Raw genomic sequence first — 15,557 nt, forward strand, 5'->3', positions numbered from 1 at the left:
TCTGAAAATAAACTAATTGAAAAATAAGTTCCATTGATAAAATTGCGACTTACTAGGAGATGAATTAAAACTCATATTATAATAGAGATAGTTGCATTTTAAATGTTGTTTCAGCAATTATATTGCTTTGTAAAATCATGTATACTGAACAATAATGCACATTAAAAACAGATACCTCAATTGGTAATACATACACACACTCACACTTATGTAGGTCACATATAAATAGATATTTAGACTTTATACTTCCTTTCATTGAATTACACTAGTGAGAAAAACCTGATCCATTTATGCAAAGGATTTTAACAAATTTTAGATGCCTTGGCAGCTTAGTTTAAGTCAAGAAAGAATAAAGAGATATCAGAGCTAACAGAGGCTTAGCATATTTGAAAATTTCCTAAGCCCAGAAAAATACAAAATTTTTGATGAAAAAAATGTAAATTGTGAGAAAGCAAATATGGACTCTTTCAATGGCATAATTTGATTACAGAATTTGAAAGACAAGATGAATTACTGTTAAATACTCTTAGAGATGTGTTATGGCCCATCACCAGTGTTTTTGAGAATGGAGTGGTTACCTACCCCAAAGCTTCACCTATCAGCAGATGTAAGGAGCCCCGAGCACAGGGTAATTATTTGTAAGAGGGCTTTAATGGTGCTTTCCCAGAAATATTAAAAAACACTTGTTGTGGGAAGTCAGGGACCCCAAACGGAGGGACTGGCTAGAGCTGTGGCAGCGGAACATAAATTCTGAAGATTTCATCTTAATATGGACATTTATCAGTTCCCAAATAATACTTTTATAATTTCTTATGCCTGTCTTTACTTTAATCTGTTAATCTTGTTATCTTCATAAGCTGAGGATGTACATCACCTCAGAACCACTGTGATAACTGTGGTAACTGTACAAATTGATTGTAAAACATGTGTGTTTGAACAATATGAAATCACTGCACCTTGAAAAATAGCAGAATGATAGCAATTTTTGTGGAACAAGGGAAGACAACCATAAGGTCTGATTGCCTGTGGGGTCGGGGAAAAATAGCCGTATTTTCCTTCTTGCAGAGAGCCTATAAACGGACGTACAAGTAGGAGAGATATTGCTAAATTCTTTTCCTAGCAAAAAATATTAATATTAATACCCTGGGAAAGGAATGCGTTCCTGGGGGAGGTCTATAAATGGCCGCTCTGGGAATGTCTGTCTTGTGCAGTTGAGATAAGGACTGAGATACACCCTGGTCTCCTGCAGAAACCTCAGGCTTACTAGGGTGGGGAAAACTCCACCCTGGTAAATTTGTGCTCGACCGGTTCTCTGCTCTTGAACCCTGTTTCCTGTTCTTTAAGATGTTTATCAAGACAATACGTGCACCACTGAACATAGACCCTTATCTGTGGTTCTGCTTTTGCCCTTTGCCTTGTGATGTGTGTTGGGCCCTTATCAGTAGTCCTGCTTTTGCCCTTTGTCCTGTTCCCTCAGAAGCATGTGATCTTTATTAGACCCTTATTAGCGGTTCTGCTTTTTGCCCTTTGAAGCATGTGATCTTTGTACCTACTCCCCGTTCTTACACCCTCTCCCCTTTTGAAACCCTTAATAAAAACTTGCTGGTCTGAGACTCAGGCAAGCATCAAGTCCTACCGATATGTGATGTCACCCCTAGCGGCCCAGCTGTAAAATTCCTCTCTTTGTACTGTCTCTCTTTATTTCTCAGCCGGCTGACACTTATGGAAAATAGAAAGAACCTACATTGAAATATTGGGGGCATGTCCCCCAATAAACACTGACACAGACTGAAAACTAAATTTAATTTTCATAAATTGTAGAAATACTTATTAGGTCTGAGGATGAGTTTACCAACTGGCAATAGAAAGGACAGTGATGCTATTATTATTCAAAATAATAAATCATAGAAATTCTTGCCCAATAAGATAATTTTTATTAAGATAATATTATTTTTGCTTGGAAACAACAAATAAGACAATATTTCAATTATACTTTTGAAAAGCAAATGCTTACTTTTTTTTTTTACAAAATAGCAAAAACATAAACCCTTCTTAAGATTATTTTTATTTCATTTTAAAACTTAAAATTCTTTTTCTAAATGTCCTACTAAAAGCGTCATATTATTTAAGATATACTATATGCTATTACTTGCAAAAATAAGTTTATATATGGAGATAACACACATATTTCATAAAGTTCAATGTGTTTAATCTACTTTATGTCCTGGCTATTAGCCATCCACAAGGGCAAATGGTTTTAATTTTCTGGACTTCTGTCACTTCTTATAGATAAAAAAGGGCACTGAACTAAAGTTCCCCACCCCCTCAGTCTAGTCTATTGTACAATATATCAAACCTATCAACTAACAAGTCTGGAATTTCTGTATTTTTTTATTCAACATCTAATTTTCATAATCCTTCTTTTTCTCTGGCAACATTTCTAGTACTCTAATGAACTTTGTTTTGCACTTGCTATGTATGATTTTGTGATTTATCTTATGCCACAATTCTTATAGTTTACTTCAGGAAAAAGAACTTATCACTTGGTAGTTGTTTGCACTTGGATAAAAATGACTGAATTTTTCTTTATAAAGTCAAGGAAAGGAAATGTACTGCCAGCTAAGACTAAGCATGAAAGATTTCATCTGAGAGGGACAATTTGTCAGAAAATCATGAGGAGCCGCATACGGAAGGGTATAATGGAAGCAGTCTTGCAACATTAACGATATCATTTACTCTCATCAATCCTGTAATAAATCCACACACACCACACTGAGGGGCAGTGCGATCTCTGCTGCCGGTGCTCGCAGGCAGAGTTGTAGTCACGCCCTAGAAGGTGGAGCCCTGTCTCATCTCCAGGGCAAGTGCCATGATGTGTGTGCTGAGGAATGAATTGGGAAAATGGAAATGGCAGCTCAGAAAGGCGGGCAAAAACTACAGGCTTAAATCACCTCCAGAGTGCTTTCTTATCGTGGACAATGAGTTACTACTCAGCAAAATATAGTTTAACCAGTGCGAAGACTAAACTGCAATCACAGGGATAAAATAGCTTTCTGAAAATCATTGTTTCTTTTATAAAGGTGCCATTAATAAATGTCATTGAACTATCCATAAATTAAACCTATGCCCGCTCTGCTAAACTCATAAATGTAGCCATACTTGGCACTTACAGATCAGTTTTAACCATTCTAATTACACACTAACTATGAGAGATTAGGTACATTCTTCCATTTAATTAATAAAGTTTGAGGGTATTAAGATATCTTTTGCCCAAGTTCAAAAGATAATTAATAAGCAGTAATATTGTATTTATATATTTAATGGTGTTATATGAAAGCACTGAGTTATACCATGTAAAGGAAGTAAACCATTTAGTGAAGAATATTTTTAAAAAGAATTTAAATTTAAATTTAGTAGCATTAATACAATGAAATGCAGTGGAATCTCAGAAACTATACAACCCATGCTTTTACTCTTGTTCATCAGTGTGACCTTGGGAAGTTTATTTAATTTCCCTCAGTTTCTGCCTTTTCATCTGCCAGAGGGGATACAATATTTGCTTTAAAGTGTTATTGTGAAACTCCATAAAGCCTGGTCTATAATGCATATAATCTTGCTGGAAAAAAAACCACCTAATCTGGGCTCTCTGGCATCTTAAACTTTCCTCTCATATTTAAATGGTTATAGCCTGAACGTTATAATTCAGGGTATTTTACAAAATAATTCACAATATAATATCTTAATCAGGTAATAATTTGATACTCTGTTCATTAAAGAAACTCAGAATATTTAGAATCAACACAGAAATTCCAATCTATTATCCAGACAATTCGTAAGTATTACATTTTTCAAGATGTTTCAAAAGAAGATTAGCTCGCTCTGACAAATAAGCTCCCTCATTCAGACGGCCAGAAAGGGTGCTGACAGGTGACACAGGTTTTCATAATCTGCTTAGTGTCATCAAAATAACAATGATGGTTGACAGCTAAACTGTTCCTCTTAGAAGTTTATGTCAACGCTTTTTATATCTCAGCACTAAATTAGAATTTCGTTAAGAATCTTTTTTATGGCTTCATCAAGGACATAAGACATTTTTCCTGGCAAAATGTACCATATAGAATAACTTTCATTAGTCACAGCTAATAATGCATGGAAATAATGTTTGTTCTTGTACTTCACTGGCACTAATTGAGTGTTTACTCTAAGGTCTGTTTTAAAGAGCTTTTGTAAGTGTTCACTCACTTAATGCTTTGAATATCTCCATGAGATCAACATCATTATCACCATTTTACAGATGAAGCACTGAAGCCAGAGAAGTTCAGTAATCAGCACAAGGTAACCCTGCTAAGAAGCTAGTCTTGGAGCCATAATGTGAATCAGGCTATTTGCCTCCAAAGCTCAGGTCCAAAACCTTCAATCAGGTTGACATCATCAATCTTGTTAATATCATCTGTATTTACAAAATTATAAACCCCTTCAATTATTTATTTGTTAATGCATATTTATTGAGATCTTTTTATGTCTCTAGGATTGTTTTATGCTCAACCTTAATAGAAAGAGTCAATTTCATTCACATGGTGGATAGGATCTTTGTGAAGATGGAAGGGCCGAATATGGATAAGTCTGATAGTACATGTTGTTAATTAGTTGTTAGTATATGTCGGGTACTTCTGGAACACTTTTATTATTTTAATTCTTTTGATTTCTACATCAGCCTGATGAAATAGATCACACCCATTCTACAGAGGAAGAAACAGAGCCACAGTTTAAATAACTTGCACGAGGTAATAGAGCTAATAAATGGGAAAGCCAGGACTTGGACAAAAGGGTTTAGCTCCAGGGTTCATACTTTCATCCACTGCTGAAAGGTTAGTTGGAGATGGTTTTAGCAGCCAGCAACCTGACGAATTCTTGCAATCAACACCAATTTTGTATAAGAAAATACTCCATGGGCAGGGAAGACAGGGTCCTGTTTTATTCCCTGGCTATATAACATTTATGAATATAAAAATGAATTCATTTTATGTTCTTAAATTGTTGCATATAAAAAAAATCCTGATTTATTTGTGGGCTTTTGAGAAAAATGAACGCTTACAGGTAAAAGCATGAGGCTCTGAATTTAAAAAATTTGGAGTCTATGTTCTATCAAAATTCCATGAGAAATGCACATAACAAAACATACGCCCCTGATTTTATCCCTGTGAGCTATTTAAATAAAGTTTCTCCCGTTTTCTAATTTCTGCCGTTACTGACCTTTTTCAGCTTTCATTCAGTAACTGAAAATTAGATTATAATTAGTGGGGGCTTATTTTGTTTGGCGTATGTGCCTGTGCATGTGTATGTGTATTTTTAAAAATCAAAGTGAGTTCAGAAAAACCAGAATATCCTGCATATGAGACCAAATTGGGTCAGCAATTTTCTCAAGAAACTGTTCTATTCCATTGATTTCAATTCTTAAATGAAGAGGTATTTGGCGGGAGTTATGTCTGATTTTGCTGGGCAGGCTGAGGCTCTACTGCAGTTGGTGAAGCTGGAAGTCTTGCAACACAGCTATTTTCTCTTCCTGTTAAAGGCCAGATTACTTTTTCTAGAGGGGTTGTAAAGAAGGGTTAGCACAGAGTCTCTGGTGGTTGGTAGTAATTTACCAGTTAATTGCTGGCCAATGCTGCCTGTTAATTACCGGCATATCTTGCCTTAAGGTAGAGTAGTATAGAAAATAGCGACTTTAAGTAAAATTCAAGTGTGTGTGTGTGTGTGTGTGTGTGTGTGTGTGTGTGTGTGTGTCTAAAAAAGAAAAGACAAGTTTTACAGTAGTTATTACTGAGGAAGTCAGACAGAGCTAGTAATTGGAGCTTCAAAGGACTGTACTTTCACTGAAAAACTATCTTACCAAAGTGCTTTCGGATTCGGAGAGAAATTATGCTGTTTTTCTTCCTATCAGGGGAAGCTAGCCACCCTAGATGAAAGATGTGAACAGACTTGAGTAATGCCACTTTGTTCATAGGAGACGAGTACATTCAGCTAAAAATGGGAACGGATCAGAATCTGAAATAGTTTACTGAGAGAACAAGTGAAAAAATTAAAACATTAAATTTGAAGATCCCTCTACAGAAAGCGAACCTACACTTTTAAAACTTAAAAAAAGTCAGTGAAAAATAATGTATCACCTACTATGTGCTCAACCAAGATATCAGGATAAATAAGAACAGCTTCTGCTCCTTAGGGAATTTACACTTCAAAGGGACAAGGAAATGCGGGGAGGTTGATAGAGGAGAAGAGGTACATATTTGGATGAACCATATAATTATATTTCTAATACAACATAGTAAATCCTATCACAGGGATGAGATACATGAATACAGACATATATGAATACAGACAAATAAAAGAATAAATCTGCCAGAAAAGGCCACAAAAATAAGGAAAGAATAAGGGAGATTATTATGAGATAGATAGGTGATGAGATTTGTAGCTTAGGAGGTAACAAGTTAGTTTAGATGGGAATTAATTGTTAAGAGTTAAGTTGGTAAGGTCAACAAAAGAAACTCCTGCAGGTTGCTAGTGGTGGTATAAATTGATACAACCACACTGGGGAAAAAAAGGTGGCATTAAAGGTTAAGATTCCTAGACTTCCTTCTAGACACTAGAACCTAGAGAAACTCTTGTACTTGTGCAAATGTAATGACCAACACCGACATACAAGAATGTTCATAAGATCATTGGTTGTGATAGCAAATTAAGCAACAAAAATATATTGGAAACAACTTAGGAGAAGAGATAAATAAATGAGATTTGTTCATTCAGTGAAATGTATAGCAGTAAATAAATGAATTATAGCTGCACAAGCGATAATATATATTTTATGCTAAAAACAATATAATGGTTGAATTGTATACAAATATGTATATACATGCATACAAATATTTATATTTATGCATTTATTTTATATAATTTATATAAATAATTATTTTATATAAAATTTATATTTATGCATTAAATAAGCATATAAATAAAAGCAGGAAAAGTATTCAGGATTGTGGTTATCTACATAGAGTTACAAAATATTGGTAAAGCTTGCTTTTTCTTTTGTAGGATGAAATATTTCATAATAAATAGTTTAAAGTGTCAGTGATGACAGCTGGCTGTACTACTGCTATGTGTGGGGTCTAAATGCAGGATCTGCTGGGAATTATGAACCTTGGTGTTCAGAACCCAAAATTTTTTCCAACTTAATAAATACCATTGTGTAGATCAGAGGAGCATCTCCTGTGCTTAAGAGGTCTTAACCAGCAATAGGAGACCTGGGATTGCTGGTAACCTTGCCATCAATTCTTCCCAACTCAAGATGGCCCTTTAGAAGGACATACATCATATTGCCATAAAAAATTAGCTGCCTTTCAGGGTTTAAGCAGATGCCAAGTGACCAAATGGAGAAAATATTGTAAAATGATCTCTTGTAATGTACAGATAGTTGTTCTAAAATTTCCCAATTCCCTTTCAATCCAAAAATGACGATGATACTCAATTATTTTCTTGGGATTTTTCTTTCAGCCAACTTTCATCCCAATGATCATGCAAGATTTCTTTCCCCAATTTGTTTAATTAATCAATTGCTTCAATTATTACCCAGGTCTGGGTATTCTTGACTTCTCTTTAACTCACAGCATTAATGAATTTGCTCTCCCCATTTGCTTAATAAATATTATTTATATTTTAATTCTTTTTTTTTTTTTTTTTGCTGGCTAGTTACCATATCTATCAGCTAGAGGCCACCAAACCTTAGTTGGTACTTTTGTTCTTAAAATCAGTACTTTATTATTGTAACAATCTTCAATTATCAAATATAGAACTAATTTATTTAGAATGAGTGTTGAGACTAGAAAAGAATACTGCCTCAGTAGAATGCCTGGATTTGAGAGACCTGCTAGACTAGTCTATTAACTAAACCACAAAGATGTTATAGTAATCAACCAAATAGCAATTGATAACATGGAAATGGGTTGTACTGACCTCAACAAATTGATGATTCAAATTTCCCTCTTCAACTATTTCATATATATATATATATATATACACACACACACACACACACACACACATATATATATATATATATGTATCTGCTCTCATAGCCAGGAAATTATTTATTTCTATCCTAAGTCTTTCATCCTGTAATATAAAGTCATTTCCTTTTTTTTCTTTTTTGTTTTTCTACAACTGGGTATCTCAATAAGTAGAATAATTTTATTTTCTAAAAAATGAAAAACACAAATTATTTCCAAAAACACAAGGGCTTATCAATCATACACATCATGCACAATATCGCTCATAATGATGGACTTCCACAAACATCATAAAACGTGTTGGCAGCTATCCTTGCTATGCTAAAAATACAATATTTTGATAAAAATAACATGCCCCGTTTGCTCAAATAAAAGAAGTTAACAGCCACAGATTTCCCTGTGTTGGATACAATAGTTTATAATGAAAGTGAAATACATTTTGTGCAGATCAATAGTACTCCCCAAACAACTGACACATGATTTTCTACTTCTTACTATAGTATGGCAACTAGTCTTTGGCATTCTCTGTAGATATGAAAACGAACATAATGCACTAGTAAAAACATAAAATTGGTTTTATTTTACTGCTCTGATGGAAGAGGATTACAAATTATTTCACACCCTTCAAGTACATACAACATAATCTCTAGTATTCAGGATTGCTGAAGTCTGCAACTACATAAGGAACTCGGAATTTTTTCTGAACAACTACAAGTGACTACATTGAGCTGGAGAGTGTGTTACCTTACAAAGAGTGTGTCACCTTACAGTGTGATACATTCCTGAAAACTTCATCTGTGCATTTTACTTCAGCTACATGCAAATAGTTTTCGTGGCTGAAGGAAGGACAGTTTTCCTTCTGATTATAAAAAGGTCAAAACATAATTTTTTAAAAGACATGCTTCAAAGGAAAACGTAAAAAATAAATAAATAAATAAATACCAACACTCCTATGGAAACAACCCCCTTTTAATTATCCCCAGGACCATGTTGCATTATAATTTACATTCTGGCCAGCTGAGGTTCAAATTAAATAGCTCCATGGGTGACAGGAACCCTGAGGCCCATGAGGATCCTGAGGACACAGGTGACTGTGTCAATGATTTCCCAGGGATGGCTTATCCAGCCTTGGTGTCAGCATGGGGCAAAGTATTGGGAGTCTGATGCATGTAGCCATGTAATTACGCATTTTAGTATATTTTCCTAATTAATTTAAATATGCTTGAAAAGCTTACAAGGCTTGAACCTGAAAATTCCTGGGGTTTAGTCATTGGAAGGAATCAATGCTCCCTGAAGTGAGAGAGCTTGTCGCATCATTCATGAGCTTTTGAAAGATGCCTTTTGATAGAGAAAATCATATTACTGAAATTTCAAAATTTGGAGAATATGCTTTACGTCTTTTATAATATTAATTTTAGTTAAAAAATGAGGCTGAAAATGTTTTCAGCAACTGATAGTCTGGTTGCTATTTAAAGCAGGACAAAAGAATGTGCAGGAGCATAAACATTGCTCCTACCATATGATAAATGACTCCTGAAGGACACCCAGACAGCAGTCAGGGAAGGTAGGAGCAGAGCTGAGAACAGAAATATGATGGCTAGATTTGTTGATATTTGTGTCAAAATATTCCCAAATAAGAGGGTAAAGTGAGCCAACTCTTAGACAAAGAAGTGATTCAGATGCATTCCCAGAGAATCTCATAAGGGAGAATGTACCTACAAGCCTTCAACTCAACCTTTAGCCACCCTCAAGTGGCCTCATGCCTTGATCCCTGACCTGGGACGCATATCCATGTCTAGGCAACAGTTATTATTTTCTAACTCTGCAAAAATATTGACTCCTGGCCAACTTTTCTTTGCCTTCAGTTTCTTATTCGATGAATACTTTACAAAATTATAATTTATTGGAAAAAAAATGGAACCGTGGCTCATTTCCCTCCACGAGCACATGCTGTTTTATCTTGATATGCATGGTGACAGTGTTTCCTCTCTGGAAGGTTAAGCCACCTGCGCACGCAGGCTCCTTGCTCACATAATTGTGGTGCCTTACAACATGGATGGAAGCTAGGGTCATTTTCCCTTTTGATATTCTGTTTCCGAGTTAGAATTAAGAGTTACTGAAGTCAGAAAGAGACGATTCTTGCTAAATCAATACCCAGTGGGGTTTAAAAAACAAACAAACAAACTTAAACAGCCCAGTATAGGAATATCAGTGAAGTTAAACAGCCAGCTTTAGACTCACTCCTGAGGATGCAGAGTTCTAAAGAATAATAGCAGTCTGGTCAGCAGTGAAAGATACTTGCTTGTATGTGGAGATATCTGAGGTCGTCAAGGAAAGGCAGAATGGTTTAAAAGCAGAGTAGAGAAACTGAAGGCATCAGCCAGAAAATATAAAGTGAGCTAAACTGGACTTTGCTGAAGCCACAAAATTTTCCCAGATAAGTCATGCTCATAGATTTATTACAAGCATTCAGTAAACTGCAGCAAACTTCATTAATACATTATACAATCATTCTGTAATTAGTTACTTTTATAAAAGAGTGATTTAATTGCTGGTTTATCTTCCATTTACGAGGGATGTGCTATGAAAGAATGGGGTCACCATCTGATGGCAATTATAGGCATTAGTCAATGTACTTCAGGAGAAATTCCAGGCTTTTAGATTCAGTCACGCAGTGTGTTACACAGAAAGCAGATATAGAGATATATAAAGCTATATATGTTATATGAAGTAATTCAGAGGCACATATGATTTATAAAATTAATATTAACTTTAATGTGAAGTATTGCTTCTAAAAGCAGGCTAATTTCTTAGATTTTAAGGCACAGTAAGTAATAGTTCATACTTACTGGTTAAATGTTCTTGAAATGTTCTAATGAATCAATGTGCTGTGCTGTCTCGTGATCTAAATTTCCCACACTTAAATGGCAGGTAGTAATAGCATACGTGTGTCAGGACTGAACCTACTGAATGTAGTTTTAAAATAAAATATTATTGTCTTTGGGATTTAAAAACACACACTAGTAAATATTGATATGAATAACTTTTGATTAAAAAATTAAAGTAACAGAGCTAGATTGTCTTTGAACCAAGAGCAATAAGATGCAAAATCATAGTGGTACTTACCACAGTGAAATTCATAACTTTCAATATCCATATTGTCATGGCTAAGTTAACTATCATGGTAACCAACAGCAGAAGGACAAAGAAGTATAAGCACCTCTTTCGCCATCCATAAATTCCCACTGGGTAAAGTTGTGCATTCTCAGTCCTTGGCAGGTTATTCTGTTGGGTTGCTAGTATGTATTGTTCTCGTGTCATCTGAAAAAGAAAAAAGAAAGAAAGAGAAAGAAGGAAAAAAAAGAAGCATTAAAAAAAATAAACCCATGATTTTTTTGAAACAAAAGAACAATGTACCTTAAAATAATTGGCAGTGAGCATTCAAATAACTATTGTTGTGTAATTAAAATGTTACAGAAACGAATCATTTTGTTCAATATAGTTTTTTAGAGATGTTTAATTCATTGTTATATCCACAATATATATATTATTTCCAGTCAGATTTGTCCCATTTCAACCGTAAGTTTTTCTCTTGGGATGCTCAGGTCTACCTCCAGTTACTGGTAACCAAAGAACTCAACTTATGTCCAAGTGATATAGTTTGGATCTATGTCCCCACCCAAATCTCATGTTGAATTGTACTCTCCAATGTCGGAGGTGGCTCCTGGCGAAAGGTGATGAGATTATGGCAGTGAATTTTCCCCTTTGGTGCTGTTCTGGTAATAGAGTTCTCATGGGACTTGGTCGTTTAAGTGGGTGGCACCTCCCCGCTCCCTCTTGGACCTGCTCCTGCCATATAAGACGTGTCTGTTTCCCCTTTGCCTTCCACCATGATTGTAAGTTTCCTGAGGCCTCCCCAGAAGCAAAAGCCTCTATGCTTCCTGTACAGCCTGTAGAACTAGGAGCCAATTTAACCTCTTTTCTTTGTCAATTACCCCCTCTCAGATATTTTTTTATACCAGAGCAAGAATGGATGAATACACCAAGCTACACTTAGACTATGATTTACCTGTTATTTGCAGTAGAGAGAGACTGACTCTATCACAAGGATTTTCTGTACCTTTCTCTAAAAATGCAGGATACAAATGGTTCAGTATATATGCTTCAGTAAAAATATTAGTGTATTTGCAAGAACCTATGGAAAGAAAATTCACATTTGTGTGGATTTATGTAGACAATAGCTATCAAATTAAGTTTTATTCAGAATTATGTTGGTTATTTTAGTGGTATTTCAATGAGTTACCAGAAAAAATTTAACTCTAAGAACACTATATATTATACCATACTATTTCATAATGTAATGAAATTAGAAGTCAGTTCTGAAAAAGTGCAGATGATATTCTTTGATAATGCATAAATTCAGGTTCTAGAATTAATTCTTTCAATAAGCAAATGCATTTTTTACTGTCTTATACAACTTAGAAATATGGATAAGAAGAGTAAAAAAATATGAATAAGCACTGAATATGTCTTAAGTGTACAATTTTCAGAATACCATATTTTTTACCAGAAGGATGGAAACCGATTTTTATAAAATATAATTTTCTATAAGACAATAATTGTTCATTATTATTTCTTTAGTTTTTTCTCAGATTGCTTTTATACTTATTAAATGACTAATCTAACGGAAATACTTCTGAATAAATTATACACAAAAATAGTATTAATAAGTAATTAAATTATATGTTAAGTAATATAAAATATATGTACTATACAATTATCATTGTAATGTTCATTGACCCAATCCTACTGTAGATAAAATGTTGAGAATTTTTTTATCCATAGGTTTTTGGGAAACAGGTGATATTTGGTTACATGAGTAAGTTCTTTAGTGGTGATTTGTGAGATTTTTATGCATCCATCACCTCAGCAGTATATACTGAACCCAATTTGTAGCCTTTTCTCCTTCACCCACTTCTCACCATTTCCCCCTGAGTGCCCAAAGTCCATTGTATCATTCTTATTCCTTTGTATCCTCACAGCTTAGCTCCCACTTATGAGTGAGAACATGGAATGTTTGGTTTTCCATTCCTAAGTTACTTTTACTTCACTTAGAATAATAGTCTCCAATCCCATCCAGGTTGCTGCAAATGCCATTAATTTCTTCCTTTTTATGGCTGAGTAGTATTCCACTGTACATATATATACCACAGCTTATTGATTGATGGGCATTTGGGCTGGTTCCATATTTTTGTAATTGTGAATTGTGCTGCTATAAACATGAAAGTGAAGTATCTTTTTTGTATAATGACTTCTTTTACTCTGGGTAGGTACCCAGTAGTGGGATTGCTAGATCAAATGGTAGTTCTACTTTTAATTATTTAAGGAATCTCCCCACTATTTTCCATAATGTTTGTACTAGTTTACATTCCTACCAGTGGTGTAGAAGTGTTCCTTTTTCACTGCATCTACACCATTGCCTATTACTTTTTGATTTTTTGATTATGGCCATTTTTGAGGTAGTAAGGTGGTATTGCATTGTGGTTTTTATATGCATTTCCATGATCATTAGTGATGTTAAGCATTTTTTCATGTGTTTGTTGGTCACTTGTATATCTTTTTTTTGAGAATTGTCTATTTATGTCCTTAGCCCACTTTTCGATGGGATTTTTTTTCTTGCTACTTTGTTTGAGTTCCTAGTAGATTTTGGATAGTAGTCTTTTGTTGAATGTACAGATTGTGAAGATTTTCTCCCACCCTGTGGGTTGTCTGTTTACCTTCCTGAGTGTTCCTTTTGTCATGCAAAAGCTCTTCAATTTAAGTCCTAGCTATTTATCTTTGTTCTTATTGCATTTGCTTTTGGGCTCTTAGTCATGAAATCCTTGCTTAAGTTAATGTCTGGAAGGGTTTTTCCAACATTATCTTCTAGAATTTTTATAATTTCAGGTATTAGATTTAAGTCCTTGATCCATCTTGAGTTGATTTTTGTATAAAGTGGGAGATGAGGATCCAGTTTCATTATCCTACACGTGGCTTGCCAATTACCCCCACACCACTTGTTGAATAGGGTGTCCTTTCCCTACTTCGTGTTTTTGTTTGCTTTGTTAAACACAAATAGAAAATCTCAGGTCATGCCTCAAGGAACTAGAGAAACAAGAAAAACCAAACCCAAACCCAGCAGAAGAAAGAAAATAACCAAGATCAGAGCAGAAGTAAATGAAATTGAAACAAACAAACAAAAATACAAATGAAACACAAAGCTGGTTCTTTGAAAATATAAATAAAATTGATAGGCCATTAGCAAGATTAACCAAGAAAAGAATAGCAAAGCTCCAAATAAGCACAATTAGAAATGAAATGGGAGACAATACATCTGACACCACAGAAATATAGAAGATCATTTAAAGCTACTATGAACACATTAAGTGCATAGACTATAAAACCTAGAGGAGATGGATCAATTCCCAAAAAGATACAACCCTCCTAGTTTAATTCAGGAAGCATTAGAAACCCTGAACAGACCAATAACAAGCAGTGAGATTGAAACTGTAATAAAAAATTACCAACAAAAAGAGTCCAGGACCAGTTGGATTCACAGCTGAATTCTACCAGATATTCAAAGAAGAATTGGTATCAATCCTGTTGACACTATTCCAAAAGATAGAGTAAGAGGGAGCTGGGCACAGTGGCTCACATCTGTAATCTCAGTATTTGGAAGCCAAGGCAGGTGGATCACTTGAGGTCAGGAGTTTAAGACCAGCCTGGCCAACATAGTAAAATCCCATCTCTACTAAAAATACAAAAATTAGTTGGGTGTGGTGGTGGGTGCCTATAATCTTAGCTACTTGGGAGGCAAAGGCAGAAGAATTGCTTGAACCTGGAAGGCAGAGGTTGCAGTGAGCAGAGATCGTGCCACTGCACTTCAGCCTGGGTGACAGAATGAGACTCACTCTCAAAGAGAGAGAGAGAGAGAGAGAGAGAATCTTCCAAAAATAATTATATGATGCTAGTATCACCCTAATACCAAAACCAGGAAAGAACATAACAATGACAACAAAAAACTACAGACCAATATCCCTGATAAACATAGATGTTAAAATCCTTAACAAAATACCAGCTAACCAAATCCAATAGTATATCAAAAAGATAATTCATCATGATCAAGTGGGTTTCATACCAGGAATGCAGTGATAACGCAAGTCAATAAAAAATGTGATACACCACATAAACAGAATCAGAAACAAAAATCACATAATCATCCCAATAGAGGCAAAAAACACATCTGACAAAATTAGCATCCCTTTATGATTAAAACCCTCAACAAAACTGGCACAGAAGGGACATACCTCAATGTAATAAAAGCCATCTATGACAGACCCTCAGTCAACATAACAGTGAATGCGGAAAAGTTAAAAGCATTCTCTCTGAGAACTGGAACAAGATAAGGATGCGCACTCTCACCACTCCTCTTCAACATAGTACTAGAAGTCCTAG

General features: G+C 34.9%; 1 protein-coding gene across 1 annotated transcript in view; it reads right to left on the minus strand.

The window, feature by feature from the left end:
• Positions 1 to 15,557, minus strand: part of SGCZ (sarcoglycan zeta) — a 1,168,143-nt gene that overhangs the window by 469,542 nt on the left and 683,044 nt on the right. Inside the window, exon 2 of the mRNA XM_019031865.3 lies at positions 11,190 to 11,384. Coding sequence (XP_018887410.1) covers positions 11,190 to 11,384 — 195 coding nt within the window. The remainder of the gene's footprint in view (positions 1 to 11,189; positions 11,385 to 15,557) is intronic.

Source organism: Gorilla gorilla, chromosome 7 (assembly GCF_029281585.2).
Source record: "Gorilla gorilla gorilla isolate KB3781 chromosome 7, NHGRI_mGorGor1-v2.1_pri, whole genome shotgun sequence".
In the NCBI taxonomy this organism is placed as follows: domain Eukaryota; kingdom Metazoa; phylum Chordata; class Mammalia; order Primates; family Hominidae; genus Gorilla; species Gorilla gorilla.